This window comes from Leuciscus leuciscus (genome assembly GCF_965113295.1).
Source record: "Leuciscus leuciscus genome assembly, chromosome: 25".
Taxonomy (NCBI): Eukaryota; Metazoa; Chordata; class Actinopteri; order Cypriniformes; family Leuciscidae; genus Leuciscus; species Leuciscus leuciscus.
The window spans coordinates 11107233-11132499 of record NC_138724.1 but is presented as its reverse complement, the minus strand read 5'-3'; the positions used below and the strand labels follow the sequence as shown (position 1 = coordinate 11132499).

The following is a 25267-nucleotide window of genomic DNA, read 5'->3' as shown; positions in this document are numbered from 1 at the left end:
TTAGGTCAACTTTGCAGCTTCTTCTGGCCAAAAACCACCCACTTAGACAAGAAGGGACTCTCAGACTGATGCAACAGACCCAAACTCATGGTGGATTCCCTCTAGGTCGAAATCGTGATGGCTTTCCGGCCCCCCTGAGTCTGAGCTCGGGACAAAAGGTCCAGGCTGAATGGTTCTGAGCATGACAATTAACGTTACCAGTAGTTTTAATAGAGCACAGTTCAGTACAGTATGATTTCAAATCGTACCACACATGGAATCTAAGCCTGGTAAGCTAAATAGCTGATTTTGCAGCACCCCAATGGAGAAAGATATTAAAACTGTACAAACAAGCTCAGACAAAAAGGACAATTCAACAAAAGTAACTGTTCTGATGGGAACACATCGTCTCAGGTTTCTCCTACAAACCCCTGATTATACATCCCAATTGGCCTACTTACAGTATACTATGCCCTTAAAGTATGTACTCTTTTTGTGAAGAAAAAGTACATACTTTTGAGTGTGTAGCAGAAGAGCTTAGGGACATATTACAGCGTCTTTAATGGACAGCTCTGTCGCTTTGGTTTCCTGCATCCTTTCACTGTTTAAACTGCCCTGCCGATCATCTTGTCACAATTAAAATCTTTCACATTTAATTGAATTTCCTACCGTTTCGTAGAGAAATGTAGCAGCACGTTGATCTGCCATTCGTTGGCATTTCATGCGGAGACTCTCCTCATTTTGTTTGCAATTTGCATAATGATGGACTTATTTTTACGAAAGTTCACAATACTGTTGTAGATTAAATATAATGTGGATAACATTGAATAAACATATTTTAGATACTGATTATTAATCACTCAAACCCCTTAATCTAAACCTCTCTACTTAACCGACGGACTCGCACATCCTCCATGTTTGTAGTTCTAATCGAATGTGGGCAGTATACGCCATTACAGTTTGCACGGATCTGCACTTTGGATTCTAACCGGAAAAGTAGACCATCCGGGTATGTTTGGAAAACTCATTTCAACATGCTACGATTTGGGACGTACTAATTCTAATTTCGAATACTATTTAGAACGGATAGTGTGCGAATTGGGCATGAGTTTCTTTCAAAAGATGAACTTTATAAGCTTGTAATCCTGTAACTGATTCTTCCACAAAAGCACTTGTTTTATATCGGTATCTAAACAAAACATTATTTCCTGGTGGACTGATGAAAACCTATGTCCTTGATTCCCATAAAACTGCCGATATCAGTCAGATCTTGTTAATATATTGGTGTGCGATATGTATCATGCAGTCTAAGACTGGTCTGTTGGCCGTGCCGTATTAGGCTTGAGTCTACGTACTTTCTCTCTAACTGTTCCTCTTTGTCTTTATTACAGTGGCGCCCTTTCCTGCCAGGACTCAAGTATGAGGTCATCGATTCCGCTTACATCTCCTTGTACACAGGTAACCCTCCCTCTCTTGCAAACTCCACCAATTTCCAAACTAACCAGCATTGACTAGCCACCGAACTCCCGCCACACGTCATGCTTTGAGTAGTTTGATGGTGTGACAGTTTGAACTTTAGTGTTTGATGGTTTTCTTTGAGGTGCACGAGAGGTTTCACTGTTTATGAAACACACGGTGTCTCCGAGAGTTGTCGAGAAGGAAGAAAGTGGCTTTTTCAGTATCAGTGAGATTGATGACAGTGACTTCTTCTGCCCGAGGCTGTTTCCAGTCGCTGGTCTTTGTGTAGGGGAAGGTACAGTGTGTCCCATCAGGCTTAAAACGACTAGATGTATTAGCCGCATTACACTTAAAAGTTGTTTTCCTTGCCCTAAAGTTGTAAGTGGAAGGACTTTTAATAGCGTCCTATTGAGTTCGCCACAAAATTGATGACTTTAGTAGATGTAATTTGCTTTTAACACTTTTTGGTTGCAGTGCCCTGAGGTGAAGCAAAATTGAAAATGTGCTTAGAGCTGTTGTGACAAAGAGAGAAAGGGCACAGGAAAAAGAGCAAGGTTATGAAGACTCGGTCGGATCCTGCTCTCAAAGGGAGATCAGGCATGTAGCGCTAACATCCGTACCGTTGCCATGGTGATCATGCTGACCTTCAAGGATAGCCTTTTGGAAGTGTCTTCAGAGCTTATATGTTTTCAAGCAGTTCACCAAACACACACTCTGGCCTCATAGATTTTACATTCAAGTTGGAAAAAAGATTAACAAATGAGATCTCCTTAATATTTCAATTGTCTCTCCTAGAAAGCTTTTAAGATTAACTGGACAGCAAAGTGAGACTTTAGGTGGTTCTCCTAACAAAAAAAAAAAAAAAAGACCTAAATAATCTCACGTCTCCTTTTGAATTTCAGAAGACATCTCAACATTTTCTCAAACTTTGCTCAGATTTGCCAAGATACCAAGGTCCACTATCAAAAGTCAGAGAACTCCATATGAACTGTCGATCTATTCTTCAAATCGCTTGTTCTATGTGGGATTTCAGGGATGCTGGAGCCTATCCTTCCTGGATCCTGCATCTTTGTTGATCCTGGAACAACATTCCAATCAACCAATCAGATTTGAGGGACAAGTTTACAGTTTATGTCAAGTTTAGGCTCTCAACCGGGGTTGGGTGCTTCTACATCAGTGTTGTTCACCTGTCATTTGCATCTGATTTTAGGGATACATTATAAGTACGGTTAGGTTTAGGGGTATTTTATATGTGTGGTTTTTTTAGGTTTTTTTGTATACTTGACTTGTACTGACAGAAAAGTCTAAGTACATTTAGTCTATACTTGAACTCAATCTTTTGATTGAGATATACTTAAAAGTATAATTAAAGGGGGGGTGAAACACTCAGTTTCAGTCAATCTCATGTTAATCTTGAGTGCATATAGGGTAGTAATGCATCCTTCATATCTCCAAAAAGTCTTTAGTTTTATTATATTTATAAAAGAAAGATAGGCTGTACCGAGTCTTTCCGGAAAAAAACGAGCGGCTGGAGGCGTGCCGTGTGGGCGGAGCTAAAGCTGTGCTTACGCGCCGATAGCTAACAACACACAGACATTTGAAGCAGTTTTACTCACCGCCTGCGGTTCCAACGCACGACCGTGAACCTTTATCGTTGGGACTGCTCCATCCTTAAGCATTAGATGATCTGCAAATCCGGCGTCGAACTGGGCTTTGTTTATAAAACAATCATCGTCGAAATGCAGGGAACAAACAAGAACACTTGCACAACTCCGTTGATGCTCTGGAAAAACAAACTCCATCCACTGGTCCCTTAATGCTGGGTTCTTTGGGAATCTGTGCAGGGTTGTCTTGCCCTGGCAACCAAAAACCCACTTCTTTGGTGACACTGACTACCTTAAAGCCGAGCACAGCGCTTTGATGGGAGTAACTTACTGCTTTCGCTCTCTCGCTCTGGTCTACCGGTGCGCGCGCGCCCTTCCGGGAGAAGTGCCCTTACGACCCGTATAAGGAAATTCCGCCCCATCTGACGTCACACAGGCCCATACTCGAAAAAAACTTTCCGAAACTTGTGACAAACCGGAAGGAGTATTTTTGGCACAGAAATACTCCTTCAAACGTACAATTTAATTTTTGAAACTTTGACCATGTTTAGCATGGGAATCTAATTCTTTAACAGTGTAAAAAACTCAATATGCATGAAATAGCATTTCACCCCCCCTTTAAGTATTTAAGTACAATTGGTTCGTAGTTGTGTTTACTCTTTTGATTGAGTTGCCTATTAAAAACTTTTTTTCACATAGTTTTACATACTGTCTTATAAACTTTTATGAGATTTATGAAGAAAACAGATATGTTCCTAATTCTGAGTGACTGAATTTTTGTGTAGGCTAGTTCACTGGTAGAGTACATAGGAATTTACTTCAAATCTACTTTACTCTTTCCCCGCCATTGACCAAATTTCTGGCTTTCTGTGTTTTCACTGTTATACGGTAGGGGGCGCTATTACACATCTTCTCTCCAGATCAAAAGACAGGTGAAGAAGAAGCAGAAACAAGTGATAGAAGATTGTTTACACATATGTAAATTAACCCGATCGTCAAATATCAAACAGCATATAAGTTCAAAACTGTCTAATGTTACTGTATGAAATGTCGACCCTGGAAGAGGAAACAACTGTGAAGCTTTGGGGATGTTGATGGACTCGATCATCTCCATCTGTGTTTTGATCATCGCTCTGAATCCCATCCAGATGTAGTCTTTGACAAAAATGGGATTTTCTCAGCTTTTTGTTTAAAATTGTGCTTTTTTTATGAAACTTACCCACATTCAAGTAAAGAATAATTGACAACAGGCCGTTGAATTATTAGACAAATAATGCACACCCGAGGTGGTAATGCAGCCACAACGTGAAGCAGAGTTGTATTAAAACAGTGCCCTTACAAGTGTACTTCTAGTACATTGATATTAGTATTATTACTACATAAAGTATACTTAAAAATGTACTTGAACTTTACTTAATAAAAGGAACATATTTATTTGTTTTAAACTGTATGGGCCAGATTTCCTAACAGCTTGAGCCAGCACAAACCCTCTTTTGGCTTTAAAAAACTACTGTCAGGATTTGCGGTCAAAATGCATCGTGAAAAATTAGCAATGAAAAAGCACGGACAGTTTGCCTGGGAAAACCCAGACAACTTCCGGCAAATTTAGATTTGCTCTGCAAGTAGTCTGGCAAAGAGCTCATTCAAGCCCATTTCTAATCCCTCGAAATCGCGGCACCAATCAGAAACGTTGGGGCGGGCTTTACACAATGACGATCGCTCCGATTGGTTTTAGGTCTATCCAGTTGCGCCCAGAGGCATTTGAGCGACGTCCGTTGGTGAAGCGCAGCAACTTTTAAATGCATATTAAAATTGCAAACACATGAGGACAGTCTCCATGAAAGACCCACTGGCAGATGAACGTGCTACTACATTTCTCTCCGAAACGGTAGGAAATGAAATTAGATTTAATAGAGGATTTTAACTGTGACAAGATGATTGACAGGGCAGTTTACGTGACAGGACGCACGCGACAGATCCGTCCGATAAAGATGACGAAGTAGTATGTCCCAAAGCTTGCCTACTTTCTTTCTACACATTCAAAAGTAAAAACCTTTTCTTCACAAAAAGAGTACATACTTTTATGGCGTAGTGTAACTTAGGCGAATTGGGACGCAGCGTATAGCTTTACACGATGACGATCGCTCTGATTGGTTTTAGGTCTATCCAATTGTGCCCAGAGGCATTTGAGCGACGTCCGTTGGTGACGCCCCTTTGGAAATGAGTTATTAATGAAGCTTTGCCAGACCATAACTCAGTTACTACTGAGAATGGTCTGGTTTTAACCAGGCTAAAGGACAGTTATTTTTGCTGCTGATCCCATTGCATATGTGTCTGTAGGAGTTTCCCTTTCGGTCGCAAAATTTATGTGAAGAGAGTTTTTAAATAAATCAAGCAACGTCATTTCGGTTTGCTGTAGTCAATCTACTGGTATTTGCGCCATTATTTAACACAAACAAAAAGCATGTCTTAACCCATGCGCTTGACATGCTGTGGTAGTTGCTGCTTGGAGGAGAAACTGAAGAGAACAGAGAGCGCATGGAAGAAGGTTGAGAATTTTCTCCACTCGTGTTCATTTAGTGGCCGTTTACACTACGCCGTTTTCAACTAAAAACTAACAATTTGTATGCGTTTTGGCCGTTCATTTACACTACAACTGCGTTCTGGGGGCCTGAAAACTTAACTTTTGAAATTGGGTTTCAAAGTGGAAGTTTCATCTCTGTGTAAACTACAAAAACACAATTTGTGAAAACAATGACGTCATTCGCATGCGTATTACGTGTTCAGTCTATATGTGTGTAGTTTTTCTTTATAAGGTAACATCACCACCTACTGGCCTGGCATGAATAATACAGCATTTTTTTGTCGTTTTCGCAGATGCGTGTGAACAGAGATCGTTTTGACAATGTTGTCGTCTGTACGCGAAAACACAAAGGAAAAAGTTATTTTAACGTGTGCCTGTGTTGTTAGGAGATTAGCCGCACTTGATTATCGGCTCTGCTATGCTAATTTATTTGCGAAGGCCTAATGGAAATGATCCGGCTGCGTCTGTGTTTTTTGTGTTTTTTGCGCATTCTCAGTAGATCACAAGCCAGACTTTCCTCTCCCATCTGTGCTTTGATTGTGTTCTCATGCTAGTTTGCCCTGTTTAGTAAATCTGGCCCTAAATACAATTTTCATTTGTGTCCATTTTTGTTTATCCTAAGGAATTTTAGTAGAAAGGAAGGATGCTTAAAAGAAAGATTGTGAGCACTAAAACTTGCCTCTTGGTTGTTAAAACTTCATGTAAACTGTTAATGTAACAGTTTCTTTTCTTTTTGCACATTTCGTTCTTCAGAGACACCGCTGTTGGAAGCCGAGGGTTGTGGTAAATGTGTCTCTAGGCAACAGGGCTGGTGAAAGCCATCAGTTCTCCTAAAAGAGTCAGAGTTATGCTTGAATGCCTTGTGTGAAACATCGAGTCCTGACAAGGGCTTTCTTGCATCAAGTGTCAAATACTATGAAATGAGTTCCCTTTAGAATTGTGATTGTATTGTTCATTGTACAAGGCTTATTTTATGCAACATAATGAAGAAACTCATTCATAGTTTGTCTGATGGGGGTGGATTGGGATTGACAACCAAAGGGTGTAAGACCCAGGAGACCTTTTGATGTATGAAAAAGAGCAACTAAAATATTCTGCAAAATAGAGCATGCCACCGCTGGTTATATGCCTCATTTGCATGTGTGAGAAATTTATATTTTGAACACCTAGTTCTGCTGTGCTGCTTTAAAATAGCCCAGGGCCTGAATGGAATGGAAAGTTCTTGTTCCTTAAGTTTCACTACATTAGTGGTTTTGTAATATTAAATACTTGAGGATGTTCCTCTTCGCTTTGGATCTTGTTTGGATTCAGCTGCTGGTTTCTTTGACCTTTATGCGAACTCCCTTTGAACGTAACACAGAGCTTAAGCACTTCACAGTGTTCATCTCACACACATTAAAGAGCGGAGTGTGTGACAACAGCCACCTCTGCTCTCTCTTGCGTTTCAAGCGCACATCAAAGCCTGTCTCATTTGTGTCTTCATCTTTTGAAGGGTGGCTCCATCATTTGTCACCTAGACACTGTGTTGTCTCTGATGTGGAGTGACCCACATATTAGCCAGGCATTATCATTGAGCTTAACAGACTCCATATTAGCATAGGTAAATTTGTCAAAGGTATCCTGATTCCTGAATGATTGCCAATGTGTTTACTACATGATTGTTAGGGTGTTCTGGATGGTGATAAGCAGTTGCCAGGGGGTTGTTAGGTGTGTTCTTGAGAGTTCTGGGTGGTTGCTAGGGCATTGGTAGGCAGTTGTCAAATTGTTAAGGTGTTCTGCATGGTCAATAATGTGTTAAGGGTTACCTGGGCAATGGTGGGAGTTTTTTGAGAGTTGCTAGACATTACAGTGTTGCTAAGCACTTGTCAGGGTGATCTGGGTGGTTTCTAGGGTGTTGCAGTGCAGTTGCTGTTAGGTGGTTGTTAGTTTGTTCTGTGTGGTTTCTAAGGCATTGTTTTGCACTTGCTATTGTTTTCTGGGGGTGGCTGTGCAGTAAGGGTGTTGTTAGATGGCTGTTAGAGTGTTATTGGTGGTTGCTAGGGCATTGTTAGGCATTTGCGGTTTTCTAGGGGTTGCTAAGCATTAGGGTGTTGCTAGACACTTGGGTGTTTTAGGTGGTTATTATGGTGTTAGGCGGTTGCTAAGTTATTATGGGTGCTTTCTAGGTGTTCTGGGTGGTTTCTAGGGCATTATTAGGTGGTTTCCAGGGTGTCGTTTTGTAGTTACTACAGTGTTTTGGATGGTTGTAATGACATTGCTAAGTGATTGTTAAGGTGTTCTGGGTGGCTGCTAGGGTGGTGTTAAAATGTTGCTAGGGTGTTCTGGGTAGTTGCTGTAGCATGTCAGACGTAGTTTTTTTTTTTTTTTTTTTTTTGGGAATTGCTAAGCAAACGGTGTACGCATTTGCCAGGGTGTAATGAGCAATGCAGTTGCTAGGCTGTTAGGTGATTGTCGGTGCGTTCTGTGTGGTTTCCAGGTCATTTTTAGGCCTTTGCTATGTTTTTTGGAGGTAGAAAAGTAGTTATACTGTAATTGTGTTGTTAGAAAGTTGATTGGGTGTTCTTAGTGGTTGGGAGTTTTCTGGGAGCTGCTAAACATTACAGTGTTGCTAAGCACTTGTCAGGGCGATCTGGATAGTCTCTAGGGTGTTGCAGTGCAGTTGTTGTTAGTGGTTGTTAGTGTGTTCTGTGTGGTTTCAATGGAATTGTTATTCACGTTCTATTGTTTTCTGGGGAGGCTAGGCAGTAAGGGTGTTGTTAGATGGTTGCTAGGGTGTTCTTGGTTGTTGCTAGGGCATTGTTAGACATTTGCGGTTTTCTAGGGGTTGCTAAGCATTAGGGTGTTGCTAGACACTTGGGTGTTTTAGGTGGTTAGTATGGTGTTAGGCAGTTGCTAGGTTATTATGGGTGCTTTCTAGGTGTTCTGGGTGGTTTCTAGGGCATTATTAGGTGGTTTCCAGGGTGTCGTTTGGTAGTTACTACAGTGTTTTGGATGGTTGTAATGACATTGCTAAGTGATTGTTAAGGTGTTCTGGGTGGCTGCTAGAGTGGTGTTAAAATGTTGCTAGGGTGTTCTGGGTAGTTGCTATAGCATGTCAGACGTAGTTTTTGTTATTGATTTTTTTTAGGGAATTGCTAAGCAAACGGTGTACGCATTTGCCAGGGTGTAATGAGCAATGCAGTTGCTAGGCTGTTAGGTGATTGTCGGTGCGTTCTGTGTGGTTTCCAGGTCATTTTTAGGCCTTTGCTATGTTTTTTGGAGGTAGAAAAGTAGTTATACTGTAATTGTGTTGTTAGAAAGTTGATTGGGTGTTCTTAGTGGTTGGGAGTTTTCTGGGAGCTGCTAAACATTACAGTGTTGCTAAGCACTTGTCAGGGCGATCTGGATAGTCTCTAGGGTGTTGCAGTGCAGTTGTTGTTAGTGGTTGTTAGTGTGTTCTGTGTGGTTTCAATGGAATTGTTAATCACGTTCTATTGTTTTCTGGGGAGGCTAGGCAGTAAGGGTGTTGTTAGATGGTTGCTAGGGTGTTCTTGGTTGTTGCTAGGGCATTGTTAGACATTTGCACTGTTTTAGGGGTTGCTTAGCTGTAGGGTGTTGCTAGGTTTTTAGGTGTTCTAGGTGGTTTTTACAATGTTGAGTGGTTGTTAGGGCATTATGTGTGCTTTCTAAGGTGTTCTGGATGGTTGTTAAAGCATTATTAGACAGTCAATAGGGTTTTCTGGGGGTTAATTGCTAAACAGTTGCCAGGGCTCTTAGTAATTGTTTACTGACCCAAGTCAAAAAGCCCAACCTTGATTCTCTATGATATTCTGGTTTATAGATATGTCCTGGTCCCCTCCTTTTATGTCAATAGAAACTCTTGTTCCATGCTGCCTTTAACAGTCTTTCTGTATAGTGCCTATTCATAAACAATAGCTTTTTATCTCCATTTATCATTCTCCTTTTTTCTCTTTGTGAAAGATGAGAGCAGTTTGAAGATGAACCATGTGGATCACATTCCTCAGACTCTGGCCAGCCACGGGCCCGTCCCGGCAGAGACCCGCACCCACAGCCAACACGGCGCCGATATGCTGCAACCGGACCCCCGCGACACCTTCTACAACAGTGAGCCTCTCTCTTTCTCTTCAGATCCACTTTCTATTCACAGTTTATTTGATTCTTCTGTCTCTCTATCTCTGTTGCTCTTGAGTTTATGTCCACTGAAATTGTCTTTCTACTCTTTGTGTTTTGTATTTGCATTCTGCATGATAAATAATTAATTTGATAATGTCCCTCTGGTAATATTTAACTGCCTCTCTCACAATACTCTTCATAGTCCCCATGATTGACCCTGCTCATCTTGAAAATATATTGCCGCCCTGTCTCTACTCGCCTACATATGTGGTCAAAGACTTCCCTATTGCCCGCTATCAAGGCCTACAGTTTGTGAGTATAACACACACATTAACGCACACATGCCAAATATTATAGCAGAAAAGGCCTAACAATTTACTTGCACCTGGTGCCTTATTGACTTGATGCTGCAGTGTACTAAAACTTCATGTGTGATTACTGACCTCTTTTGGCTGAGAAATGTAATTGCAGGCATACAATAAAAGCCGATCACAGTGTTTGGGATGTTTGGAATGGCATACCCAACATGCTGATTATACTGTATTTAATTTACTGTATGACTTTATTTTGTGTGTGTGTGTGTGTGTGTGTTGTTTTGTTTTGTTTCGGATAAGTTAATTTAAATTAATGAAAAGATTCAATAAAGTGAATTAGACTTTACAATGCTTCATTTGAGAGAGAAAAAAAAAAAGTGATATGTTCAATCACAGCACACTGTGTGGACTGAACTATATCTCACAATGCAGTGTGCTTGACTTGACCTTCCATTTGCGATAAGTGAACCTGGAGGAAATATCAAAGGTCTGACTCATTCTTGACTCATTTTGTGATTTGAATGCCAAGAGTTAAGACATTTCACACAAAATTAGTCCAAAATAACAGTTTTTGATTCCTGAGATGAAAACTCTATTTAATTAAGCAAGAAATACAGAATAATTAAAGTGTTGTTTATTGTTGCATACTACTTTCACATGATATTTAAGAAGAGGAAAAAAAGGTAGGGAGCGTACACATTATGCTGTTCTCTTCCAAACACAGACAAACTCCACTGATTAACCAGGGAGCTAGTGACATTTCAAGTTAATTATCAGGGTATCATGCCTGGTGTTTTGTCCGCAGGTTTATCTTTCTTTTGTCTATCCCAATGACTTCACCCGCCTCACACACATGGAAAGAGAAAACAAGTGCTTCTACAGAGAGTCGCCCATCTATCTGGAGAAGTAAGCTTGTGTATAGATTGTAATGACATTAATGCTAATTCTATTCAAAGACTGATCAGCTGTAATTATATAGAGTATATGTAATGTATATTAGGAATAATATAGTATAGGACATTCTCAACCCATTTAGCTTTTGTTGTGGAACTTATTTACAAGATGAACAAAATATTCAGCTGGAAATAACTTGATCAGGATTTGATTGGATGTTAGGCTGTGTTATTAATGGTTCATATTTTTCTCGGGCCATGAGGTCTCAATTACATCAGCAGAAAGTAATTTCAGTTACAAAGAAATGTATCATATTTTTCTAAAAATTCATACTGAAATATAAAGTTTATAATGAAATATAAAGAAAACTATTTTTTATTTAAAAATAAAAATAATGTGCACAGTAAGACCAGCAGGGATATTTATTAAGAAAGCAAGTTGGTGTTGTTTTTATTTTTATGTTGACTTTAATTTGGATTTCTTGAAATGAAATGGACTCGCAGATGAGCACTGAACATAAAATAAATTAATAAATATAGTTCTCTAAAACTAAAAACTGTATTTCTCTCTTTCATGGACTTGATCTTTCCCTCTCCATCTCTTTCTCTAACAGGTTTGGCTTCTATAAATACATGAAGATGGATGAGGAGGAAGATGACAGGCCATTCTTCTTCCCTAATCCTGATGGTGAGTTTGTACAGTATGTGTGTGTGATCAGTGATCCAGAAGAGGAATAACACTTCATTAGTGCATCGTTCCGTCACAAGGTGCTTTATTACAACATGGCAAATATATTCATCAGGAGATAATGGCCTTGGGTTGGAGCCAGAAATGAAATGAATGGCTGGAGTTGTGTTTGTTTTCAAAGGGTTAAGGCCTGGTCACTCCAACAGCGAAATTAAAATGCTAAACAAATTTCTGACTAAATTTATTCATACCAAGACCAAAACAATAAACACTCCCCCCCCCCCGGTTTGACAGACAAGTCCTGGACTAAAATGCTGTTGAGCAACTTACGCTGACATATCTTAAACATATCTGACATATCTGTCAGTGCCATTGTTTTCTCTCAAAATGCACACCAATAATGTTTTTATCTAAGGCACTTTTATAAAAATCTACTGAAACATCCTATTTGAACTAAGGCCTAATCCTGGCTTAATCTAAGTCTTGTCTGTGAAACCAGGCCTTAGATTCATGTTTTAATGGGAAATATCCCCTCGGATAATGCAGATATCACCCACTTTAATGCAAAATAACAGACTTACCTCGATTTAAAGAAAATATCACACAATACAAGAGTAATGCAATAGACATTAACAATAACACTAAAACACAAACACAATGTGTTTGTGCTTTTTCGGTGAGGGGCCCGAAATTGTGGAACCGTCTTCCCCTTCATGTGAGGTCTTCTTCATCTTTAGCCATTTTTAAGTCGTCTTTAAAAACATATCTGTTCTCTTTAGCTTTTAAATAGATCATGAATTGTGTATTTTGATATTGATAGAATGATTTAATTGACGAATGTTATGATGTCAATCAAATGTTCATTTTATTTTCTTATCTGTAAAGCACTTTGGGTCAACCTCTGTTGTTTTTAAATGTGCTATATAAATAAAGGTTGACTTGACTTGACTTGACAATGCAATACACTATAATAATACTGAAACTCAGAGCAGTGATATCATGATATAGGAATTATTCATCATATAGTGATAATAATAGAGATAGACTCATAGTACTAGATAGTGAATTGGTGCTAGAGGGGTACAACGTACCAATAAATTAATCACATTTGCTAATATCTCATTGGTAAATAGTGTATAATTGATCATAATTAAGATATAAACTATAAAAATAATTACAGTTTTTACATTATTGCTCTGTGCATTCTTCAATAAAATATTATATTAAAAAAAATATATATATATATATTATTAACTCTTTCCCCGTCATTGACGGAATTTTCCAGCAATCCATTTTTTTCACTGTTATATGATAGGGGGCGCTATTACGCATCTTCTAAAAGAGTACAGAATCTCCTGATCAAAACACAGGTGAAGAAGAAGCAGAAACAAGTGATCGAATAATTTCTTATGGACGTGATCATCAAACATTAAACAGCATATAAATCAAAACTGCCTAATGTTACAGAATGAAATGTCGACCCAGGATGAGGTACTGTAACTGTGACGCTTTAGGGGTGTTGAACTCAATCTACTCCATCTAATTTTTTATCATCGTTCTGAATCTGATTAGTGTTTTTGGTGTTTTGCTTCAGATTTTCTTGAAGAAGAAGAGGGGGCAGATCCTGATGATGAAGCACAACTTGTTGGCACCCAGTCAGCAAAGAAGACTGTCCAACCTAGCCAATCAAGTCACACCGTAACCACTTCTGATAAGCCTGTTCCCACAATGCTGAAGAGAAACGAGGTAGAGTCAGACAACCCAGCTTTGAGGAGAGAGCACAGGCACTTTTCCACAAGTGCAAGGCAAGTGGTTGTGGCTCAACATCAAGACACAGTAGAACAACAAGACACTCCAGACCATCAGGCCAAGGTAGGGTTACCAAAAAGTGAGAGTGTGGTGCGAGGTCGTTCTCTCACTTGGGTTCAAAAAGACCGCCAGGACTTCAAAGAGGGTTGGTCAGAAGATCGTTCTCCCAAAATAAGCCGATCAGCTTTGTTATTCCCGCCAAAATCCTCATTGGTAGCTCTCAACAGTCGAGCCAAGCAAATCCTCGGCAGTCCTGCCCACACCGTCCCCTCCCTAGTTAACAACCATGCTCATGACAACAGCCACAATCCCGGAAACAGCCACACCAACAAGGAACACAAGAAGGAGGACAACAAAATTTACGTCACAAGACCTCGACCAGCTAAGGAGAAGCAAAGTCCTGTTTCACGCCATCCGAGAGAGGTCTTCCCTGGCGTTTTCCTGTATCAGAATGGCAAAACCACAAAGGTGGTGAACCTCAGTGCCAAACCAAAGCTCAGCAAAGGACCTCTACGTGCATCCCAGTTATTTGCACGGTCTCCTCTGCAGGAGAACAAGGTCTTTCCTGCTAGCCCCAACTTCAGCAAGCCAGCGGACAATCCCTTGGCCCCAAACAGAGCAGCAATCCCGAGCCGTTTTGAGCGGAGGATACGAGGCGTCTGGGAAAAACACCATCATTCTTTGCGGACCATCATCACAACTGCTCGACCTCCTCCTGCTCCCACCCCTCCATCCAATAACTCCTCCGAGAACGTGCTTCCGACCAAACCTCTCCACGTCACTTCCTACTTGCACACTTCCGAGATTACCGAGTCCCAACAGCAGCGGCCAGACACGGACCCTGAACCGGAGGAGGACGGAGGCCTATCGGAATATAGTTATGAGGATGTGGAGCCTCGGCCTGGGTGGGCAGAGGAGGCCATTAATTGGCAGAGGACGTTTTCCGTCAACAGCATGGACTTTGAGACATTGCGCTCTGACTGGAACGATCTTCGGTGTAACGTGTCTGGAAACTTGCAACTGTCCGAGAGCGAAGTGGTGGATGTGCTTTCGCAGTACATGGAGAAACTCAACGAGCGCAATGGAGGGTGAGGCTCATAGCAGTATTTAGTTTCAGATAAACTAGTAATGCATTGGGGTATCCAGACATTATATGTTTGTATTCACGTCTTTGTTTATTGTTTCCGGTTTCTATTTTTCTGCTGTTTAACTTTACAACTATTTGGCGACATGGAGAATTTCTGTGATTAAGATCCTTGCATTCTGAGTCCGAAATTTTCGTATGCGTTTTTTTCGTATTTGTCATCCTAAAAATTTGTCACACACACAAACCTTGCACACTGAGTTCGATGCGTATTAATTAATCCGTTATTACAAAATACAATAGTCTTCAAGCAGTGAGGATGATTTTGTTGTCCTCTCTCTTCTTAAAAAGATAAAAAGAAAGAGGAAATATTGGGTCCATCCAATCCTGAGATTGCATAGAGAGGAATGAGAGTTCCTTATCAAGGAGCTGCGGGATTATCCCGAGCGATTCAAAGTTTACTTCAGGATGTTAGTGGCTCAGTTTGATGATTTGCTTTATATTTTTATTATGCTTTTGTCTTTATATTCCACACTTTGTTTGTCATACAGTGCTTTGTGCTGCGAGACGAAGTGGATCAACTTGTCAGACGCCATTCTGACAAGAATGTGGCTCTGAGTTGTCAAAACACCTCTCAAAATGCTTGCTACGGATGCGATAAACGCAAAATTTAACCCGATACGAATTTTTTTATGACGGACGAAAGTTTCGGAGGCAGTGTGTAAGCGTGATTGACACAACGTGAAGTCGTATTTATTTTTTTTACGTGCGAAAATTTCGGATGAGAATTTCGGACTCTTTACTCTTGAAAATAAAAACCCTTACAATTCATAAAAATTTAATTCACAATATATCGGTAAAATACCGGTATTCACACAAGTGTGAATGTGTGCTGGGATCTTATCTGGAAAAAATATTTGGAATATTTTTGTGTCCACATTTTATATTTGTAGTTGCATTTTTGTTATTTTATTCTTACATTTATTTTCAGTTTCTTTTTCCTCTCTCAGTATAGCTATTCAGCAATACAGATAATTGCTGTAATTACTCTTAAAAATGGGTACCTTATTTATTCATATTTAATATTTGTATTTTCCTACCAAAACCAGATGCACCATTGGTGACACATTTCAAGTAATTGTACAACCATTGGTTGATCTTTTTCTTTCCTTCTTTTCCAGGATTTACACTCTCCTCCGAATCATAAACGTAGAAAAGCGGCGTGACTCTGCTCGCGGGAACCGTTACCTGATAGAACTGGAGCTAATGGAAAGAGGCCGTAAAGTGGTCCGTCTTTCTGAGTACATCTACATGCTGTTGCACCGTGGCCGAGTAGAAGACAGTCTGGAGAATGTGGAAGGGGTCACAGCATCATCCCCCTCTTCCCCTGTCGCCAGTCCACCGGCTCCGGCATCTCGCGTACCTACCCGTGGGGCCCACACCACCCCACAGTGGGGCACAGTGTATGCCAAACCCCTGCTGTGCCAGCCAGTGATGCTGCAGTGGAAGAAGGATGTCATGGTGCATTTTGTGGTGCCAGGTAAGTGATGGATATCTATTTTTCTGAAAATATGTACCTAATGAGTATCTTATGTCACGGTAACTAAATATATATAAATAAATAAAATAATAATGAATAAAATCAAGATGGGAAGTTCTTGACCTGGGACCTGGTTTGTTTTTCATTCTTGCTTTTGATTTTTAGGGGTTCAAGCGCGAAACGCTGAAACCCTATTGTAATTGTTACATTTCCCAAGGATCAGCATTCCCCCCTAAAAGTGATCGGGGAGACAAAACCATAAGTCGTAGAGACTTGAAACTTTGAGGGCTGGTAGTACTCACACCGTTTTTTCGGTCCGTGCAGTCGGTCTTAAAGTGACAGCACACACCTAATATTCCTAACTGTTGTCTGTGTAATTAATGTTAATAAAACAACAAAATACAGCTTTAACAAAGATGAAAAGATATTTAATTACCACACTGAACAAAGTGTTATTTTACATTTAGGCACCTGAACTCTACTGTTAGACTTTGTAACTTTGTTTGTTCTTATTTTATTACTGACTGTTCACTTGTTTTAAATAATGTGTGAACTTATATATATATATATATATAATTTTTATTTATTTTTTATAATTTTTTTGCTGATCCGAAAAATGATCCGATCCGTAGCTCAAAAACCGTAAATGATCCGAACCGTGGATTTTGTGATCCGTTCCACCACTATTAAAAGCCTATAAATCCTAAACGAAAACTCGGAACTTCATGAACATTGGTGACCACATGTGACATAACATTCTAAACAAGCATGCAAACTTGGTCAAATGAATTTGATTCGATTTACTTAAAACTAGGGAACAAATTAGTAAATCGTGCCTTTGCTGTATGTGTGTGTGTGTGTGTGTGTTTATACTTTTTTTCCATCCGCATGTCATGTGCATGGTGCCGTATTGTATAACACTCACTCATAGATAAAAAAAAAAAAGATGATTTAATAGAACTGTATTAATAACAATGTAACAATAGTACCCATGTGGGTCTTGGCTTGACAGGACAACTGGGACTACATTTTTAAATGTCCACAGGTTCATAATGTACAAAATGAAGCACTCGATTCCTCAAGAGCCTTAAATAAATTTAATTTATATAACAGCAGGATCATATTTGAGCCTTGCCTGAAGTGTAAACATTAGTGACAGCTATGTCATATAAATACTGATTTGTTTGCAATTCAAGCCCAGTGACTTGTTTTATGACGCAAATAAAAAAAGCAAATCTTTGTTTAGATCTTTGATGTTTAGATAGATGACTGATGTATAAATATTATGTAATATTATAATAATGTATTTGTTGATGTTTCCTGCAGTGAAGAATCAAGCTCGTTGGGTTCAGCAGTTCATCGCAGACATGGAGCTCCTGCACCGTGAGACTAAGGACAACAATTTTAACATCATCATTGTGGACTTCCAGAGTGAAGACATGGATGTGGAACAGGCCCTCAGAGAAAGCTCCGTCCCAAGGTACACAAACACACGCTTATTCACAATATCCATTATATAAAAGTTTGCATATGTAGGTAATTGACATGTCATCAACTCCATCTAAAACTATTTTAAATAGCAATTATGTATTATGAGCACATTAATTGAGAGACTGAATGTAACAATTTAGTCTACTTTTAACATATGTTTGACACACTGGACTACTATTTAAGACTAGTGCTTTAACATGTTCTGAATCCGATATATTCTCTTTAGGGATGCACCAATACTGCACTCGTGTACTCGTATTAAAATGCTCCGATACCAAAAACCGATACATGCAGAGGAATATACATCGCTAAAAAGTTTGTAGTTCGGTTGGATATTTAAATAGCAAAGACAGTAAAACGATGCACCAATTTCTAATGTTACTTGAGGGTAAAGGAGAACAGTATGTATTCTAAGTAAAAAACATGAATTGTTGCGTGATTTATGTATAACGTGGTTTCGTACACGTTGTGTGATTATTGTGCAGATTATTTAATATAAAAAAAAATGTATTAGGCTATATTTAAATTATTTAAATAATATAATAATTATTTATTTAAATTATTATATTTAAATATTATCTTTAAATTACAAAATTACGAATGCAATGAAAATGCTGGTATTGGTATCGGCGAGTACCAAAAATGTAAGTATCGGACTCTTTCTTGTGCATCCCTAATCTTTACATTAAAAATGTATGTAAATGTTAACATAATTTTTTTTTATAAATATAAAAAAGCATAATTGACACATTATGCGTAAACCTTCCCTATATATTAATATTTTAACATGTTACATTAATTTACATTAGTATATCTAATATATTTGCATATTATTTTAAACACTAATATACATTATTTAAATGTAATGTTATATTGACTATCTGAATTACTCTTTTGGACACAGATATGAATATCTGAGGAGGGAAGGAAACTTTGAGCGTTCTGCCGGGTTACAGATCGGTGTGGACACCATAGAGGTAATCACACACTCATACCTTTAAAACTCAGAGCTGTTCACATCTGGTCCGTGTAACTCTGCTCCCAATGGCCAGTCCGAGTCTGCATTACACTATAGAGCGTGTGTAGCTCCGCCCCTTTTCAGCGCTGCGCTCTGTGTTTCTGTCTTCCGGTTTGTATTTCCACAGCATGAAGGAAAGATCTTACGGATTTATGAATGATCGTTTTAAAATCTTCCCGGTCTACTGACATCTATTATGACATCTGCTTCAAACATTACAATGCTCATGATAACTTTCATTAACTCTACAATAAGTCAATCCACTTCACCAGCTAATTACTCTTTAACAGCGATGTCATACAAATATACTACTGCAAAAACAGAAGTTCAAACACACAATTCTGAAGATTGTGGTTCATAAGGTCTATTGACAATAAAAAAAGATGGCACTTTGTGCGAAAAAAGTTGTCCTTTGTGTTATCCTTAAACTACTTCTCAACGTCCACGCAATATAAAACAGTTAGCCACCCCCTGCTAATGGTACAGCCCATAAATATAATACAATATATTAAAAATAATAGAAAATCGGTTAGATTCCATTTATTCAAATGATCATTTCTGAAGTCACAACTTAGCAAAAGTTTAATTGAAAAAAGGAGAGAAAGAGGGAAAAAATGAACAATTTATATTTGGTTTCACTTTTTTATTTTTGCATTTGCACTGTATTTGCTCTGAAACCTGAATTATGAAGCGTTCAACGGACCATATCTTCAGAAATGTAAAATTTCTGTGGAAAAACGCATAACGGCAAATCAACTGTTCCTGTAGCTCAACTGACGGATCCAGGTTCTGTTTTCATGTAAAAATGCTTTGGATATGCAAATTTTCAGATAAACATCATCATCATTATCAAGACTAAACGTTTACTACAGTAGTCAACATTTAAAGAGGATCAAAAAAGTTCATCAAAGTAGTCCTAAGACAAGAACGGGTATTGTTCAAAATTCCCGAAACGGGTATTGTTCATAACTTTGATGAAAGGTTTTGATCCACTTCAGATGTTGACTACTGTATTTAGTTTCCTTACTACCAATATTCTATTGTGGTTGTTTTTCACATGACTTTCATAAAAGGCAGATTAAGGCTCTTGACAAACACGTGAACGTTTTTATGGTAAATCCAACATGACACAGCATTTACGTGAGTGTGATCAGTGAGTCACTGTTTACGGAGACGAGTGGGACGAGGTGTAGAGCGTTTCTAGGATCCTCCTTGTGTTCATGAGTGTATTCTGTGGCTGGTGATTCATAGATGACAGCGGTGTGGGATGATGTATGTTTACAGGACAGGCACAGTATCGTGTTTCTGTGTGACCTGCACATTCACTTCCCTCTGAACATCCTGGAGAACATCAGGAAACACTGTGTGGAGGGCAAGCTGGTGTTCGCTCCGATCGTGATGAGACTGGGCTGTGGGAGCTCTCCGCGAGAGCCTGATGGTGCGACACACCACACACACACGCGCAGAAACACCACACACACACACACGTGCAGAACACCACACACACACACGTGCAGAAACACCACACACACACGTGCAGAAACACCACACACACACACGTGCAGAACACCACACACACACACGTGCAGAAACACCACACACACACGTGCAGAAACACCACACACACACACGTGCAGAAACACCACACACACACACACGTGCAGAAACACCACACACACACGTGCAGAAACACCACACACACACGTGCAGAACAGAAACACCACACACACTATCACACTGGACTGACAAACGCGTGTCTCTGTCGCTGTAGGTTACTGGGAAGTGAACGGCTTCGGCCTGTTCGGGATCTACAAAGCAGATTTTGACAAGATTGGTGGGATGAACACGGAGGAGTTTAAGGACCGCTGGGGAGGAGAGGACTGGGAACTACTGGACAGGTAGAAGGATTTTACACTGAATACGTTGAATACTATTCTTTTATTCTTTTCCAATACAATTAAGGATGATGATGATGATATTATTATTCAAATAAAATAAAATAATTATTAATTTTATTATAAAAATTCATAAAATATTTAATTTAATATTGATTTTGACAGTGACAATGTTGTTAGTATTATTATTAATAATATTACAATTAATAGTACTAATAATAATAATAATATGTTACAAAATATTTTGACAGTCACATTAATATTATTGTTGTTATTAATAATAATAATAATTTAGTTATATTATTATAATTGTGATATTGAATTGAGAGATTTTGACAGACATTATTTTTGTAGTAATATTACAGTACATTAAGTAATATTAATATTGTTAAATACATATTTTATTATTAATATTGTTATTAAAATTATATTTAATTGAAATTGATTTAGACAGTGATGTTGTTTGTTATTATTATTATTTTTATTATTATTCTACTACTACTAATAAAAATAATGTTATTATTAATAAAATTATGATATTGAATTGAGATATTTTGACAGTGTCAATATTATTGTTGTTGTTGGTAGTATTATTATCATTATTGATGTTGTTGATTGTAATAATAATAATAATATGTTACATAAATGTTTGTTTTGTTTTTAGCAATAATAATAATATATTTTTGTATAATTATTACAATTATGATTTAATTGAATTTAGAGAGCTTTGACAGGGGTGTTATTATTGTTAATAATATAAATAATAATAATGTTGTTAAATAAATGTGTTAAATAAATGTCATTATTATTAATATTATTATTAAAATTATAATGTTGAATTGAAAGAGTGTTATTAATATTATTATTATACTAATAATTATCATAATAATATAGCATGTTAAATACAAATTAATGTATTATTAATATAATTATGATATTGAATTTAGACATTTTAACAGTGTCAATGTTATTGCTGTTGTTATTAATAAAAAATAATGTTAAATAAAACATTATTAATTATTAATAAAATTATGATGTTGAATTGAGATATTTTAAAACATTAAGATACAGTGATAATATTGATATTATTAATGATAAATAAAAAATATTGTTTTATTAATATTATTACAACTCTGATTGAATTTATTGCCATTATTGTTAATAATAATAATAATAATAATACTTTAATATATTGTTATAATATCATAATACAATCAAATACTGTTTAAATTAATTATAAAAATCTAATAGCTAAATTATAAATAACTAATAAATTATGAAAAGGAAATGAAATGAGATAATGAAATGAATCTGTCTCTGTTTCAGAGTTCTTCAGAGCGGCCTGGAGGTCGAGCGGTTACGGCTGAGAAACTTCTTTCACTACTATCACTCTAAAAGAGGCATGTGGAACTCACAGTCCAGTAAAATCCCTAAAGGATAAAACTGAACCTCAGCGAGAGACTTCAAACAAACTCGCCTCAAGAACGTCCCGGGACCTTAAAGGACCAAACCGAAGGACACATGATGTGCCAAGCTGCTGTCCAAACTCAACACACTCACACGAGACAGAGACTCAGAGTGTGTATTTGTACGTATCTCTGTCTGTTAGGTCAGGACTTCTTTTAGGCAAGCGATACGTGAGAGATCATGGCAGATTTATAAGAGATTGGGTGAGTTTTACACTAAGCTAGCCGCTCAGGCACTTTGGGTCGCATTAATATGGTTTGCACTTAAGATATTAAATGCTGAAATGATTGTCTAAAGGTTTAGATGTGCGCTGGTTCTTAGACGTCTGCTTTTATAGCTGTAAATGTCACTTCCTGTTCAGATGTGACGCCTTCTTACACTTGAACTGTAGAAACGATCTACGACTTCTTCTGTAAAGGCGGACGTGTGCTTTTCCCTTTCCAAGTCCTGCTGAACTCATGGACACAACTGGACGTGTGCTGAGCAATGAAGTTATCCGTCTGTGTATTTGTGTGTTTGTCTGAGCTGCTTCCTTTCCTCGTTTCCGATTGATTTCAACATTATTGGCTATAGTTTGACAGATGCAGAAACCTTTAGACTAAACTTTATCTCACTGATGCCGTATCGATTTCTGCAGAGTATAATGGTAGGAAAAAGACGTTGTCCAGAAGTTGTGTGCCTTTTTTTGACGTATTTAACGTGGCAGTCCATACAGGGTTAGGAAGGAGTCCTGATGTTTCACTGTCTGGATTGTGAAGGCCCTAAATAGTATTGTTTTATGGAGATGATTGAATAGGAAATGTTTTATGACAAACAAAAAAAAATCTTGTATTTTGGAAGTTCTCACAATTATTTGGTCCATTTTTAAAGGAATGTTCCAGGATCTTTTACCACAGAAAATCATTTTGACTCCTAATAGTTATTACAGCCAAACAAAAAGTGTTTACAGTAAAATAAATATAGATGGGGCAAGACATAAAAATATAGGCCTAACTAAACGATGTTAACATGAGATAAATATGATAGAAATATTTATTTCAAGTGTTGTCAGAAGCATTTAAAGGATTTAAAGACGGTAAGTTAAGCAAAAAATACCAGTAACTACTGTATCCATGAAGTGCTGTTTACACTGAGAAAAATCCACCCATTTCATTTACCACGGTATAATTCATTGGCATTTACCCAGTCCCGCAGCTAAAGGGTTATTTATTTAGACAGATTTACAGCTTTTTTTGGGGCGAAAAAAATCATAAAAAGATGAATTGCTCGTTTTATTCCTCAATTGTAAGTCGCTTTGGATAAAAGCGTCTGCTAAATTATTACATTTAAAACCGTTTACACAAAAATATAGCTGCAGTTTCAGATATCCGTCTGGAATATCTTGCCCCACACTGTAAAAAAAAATATATATATATATATATAAAAACATGTGTATACAATGTTTTAACTCAAAGAAAGTTGAAATTTGCTTAACTTATTTTAATGAGTTATACAAGATTCAACTCATTTTTTAAGCCAGTTTAATGTATTTTAAGTTGAAGTGACTTAAAATTCCAAGTTGAATGTACTTAATGTAAGCAGACACTTTTTTTTTCTTTTCTTTTTTACAGTGCATAGACTTTCATTACAAGTACATTACGTTAAATTAGATTTTTATTTGTTTTCACAAACTGGCCAACGAGTCAGAATGGTTTTCTGTGATAATCGACAGCAATTTGGTTGACTTCCAATCTGAAAAGTTTGTGGGTGAAACTGTTTTTACACTGTCGCTGGCAGCTCGAGTGTATGAAAGGTGTATCATTTGTTTCAATGCTGTAGCCTATAACATCTGTATCATACAAATGTTCATGTTTACAAGCTGGCATAACATTTTTATGAGTTTTTATTTCATATCAGAAATACCGAGTGGTCAGGCCATCTTTTGTGATTTTGAATCGTCCCTACCTTTTTAAAAGAGTAAATTGAGACGTTTCTTTCTCCTCCTTTTGGTTCGATGTACTTTCAGGCTGCGTATTTAAAACACAACGAAGACAGGACACTAATACATTACGCCTAATACAGGGATCTGCATTACAAGGTAATTTCTGTGAAATTGTTGTGTAGAAACTTTTCAAAATGTTTGCATTTTATTTTAACATTTTCGGGTCTCATTTTTTCTGAAAAATAAAGTTTAAAGCTGAAGCATCTGGAGTAGGTTTGTTTTATTACAATCTTTGATCTTAAAACGAGATTTTGTTTTGTTCCTGTAGCTCAACATGCAGATCATCGTGCTAACACTAACATAATAATGTGTAATGTATATGCACACTCAGTCAGAGCACTTTACGTTGTTGTTGTTTGTATTTTTTTATATTTTCTCCAACAGCTTTCAACCACTAGAGGGAGCACAAGTACAGTGTTACAATTCATCATGCAAGCCAGATGTTCAAAGTCAAATTACATTTAAAAAAATCATATTAAAAGCACTGCCCGTATATTTTTGACTGCATTATTTTTCTAATCAAGATTAATATGCAACGTAGGCTTCATAACTGCACAATATGTTGCACAAGACTGAACATGAGGCAAGGAGAATAGTCAAACTCTGATTCATGAACCCAAAAATAGGACAAGCTAATGATTCAGTTCTTGCAAGAGATTATGGGTCCAGTATTGGTGTATTATCTTTCTGTGGGTGTTAATACTCAACAGATCTCAGTGCTGGCTCTCGCTCACACGACTCTGTTCACAGCTATTCCACAGTTATCAGCTTCACAAATCTTTTTCATAGTTTCCTCAAAATCATACATTTAGCTATAACGTTGACAGTAAATTACAAAAACAACAACAACGAATTAGCACTGTTGGGAGGGTAATACAACCGCAAGTGTGACATCATTTTGGATGGATCTTTTGGATATTTGAGGAGCTATAGCTTTTGCTATTGGAGCAAATGGTAATAGTCTACATACATAGAAAATTATATTTAGTTTCCTGTTCACCACTCTATAAATTTAGCCAACTTTGATCATAACTTCCGCTTTTGAGAACCCCGGGCCGGAAATGTGACAAATCAATTGTGACTCTGAGAAAAGAGAAAGAGAAATTAAATAATTTACCTGCAGTGTAGATGGGTGGGGCAGGTTTATGCTCAATGTAAACATTACATAGATAGCCTACTCATATGACAAATAAGTGTCGTACTGGAGGACTTTGAGACTGTGCTTTCAGTGACTCATTATGAGGAGCTTAATGGAAAAAGGGGGGGGGGGGGGGACTATAATACCTCACAATTTAGACACACACACACACACACACACACACACACACACACACACACACACACACAAC

General features: G+C 37.8%; 1 protein-coding gene across 2 annotated transcripts in view; it reads left to right on the top strand.

Annotated features, from left to right (window-relative positions):
- Positions 1-24127, top strand: part of b4galnt4a (beta-1,4-N-acetyl-galactosaminyl transferase 4a) — a 200989-nt gene extending 176862 nt beyond the window's left edge. For both annotated transcript variants that reach the window (XM_082160412.1, XM_082160411.1), the window contains exons 9-20: positions 1371-1437; positions 9586-9729; positions 9941-10050; positions 10858-10958; positions 11560-11633; positions 13228-14530; positions 15708-16066; positions 17393-17546; positions 18462-18534; positions 19860-20013; positions 20347-20473; positions 21797-24127. In XM_082160412.1, coding sequence (XP_082016538.1) covers positions 1371-1437; positions 9586-9729; positions 9941-10050; positions 10858-10958; positions 11560-11633; positions 13228-14530; positions 15708-16066; positions 17393-17546; positions 18462-18534; positions 19860-20013; positions 20347-20473; positions 21797-21911 — 2781 coding nt within the window. In that variant the 3' untranslated portion in view covers positions 21912-24127. The remainder of the gene's footprint in view (positions 1-1370; positions 1438-9585; positions 9730-9940; positions 10051-10857; positions 10959-11559; positions 11634-13227; positions 14531-15707; positions 16067-17392; positions 17547-18461; positions 18535-19859; positions 20014-20346; positions 20474-21796) is intronic.
- The last annotated feature ends 1140 nt before the right edge of the window (positions 24128-25267 follow it).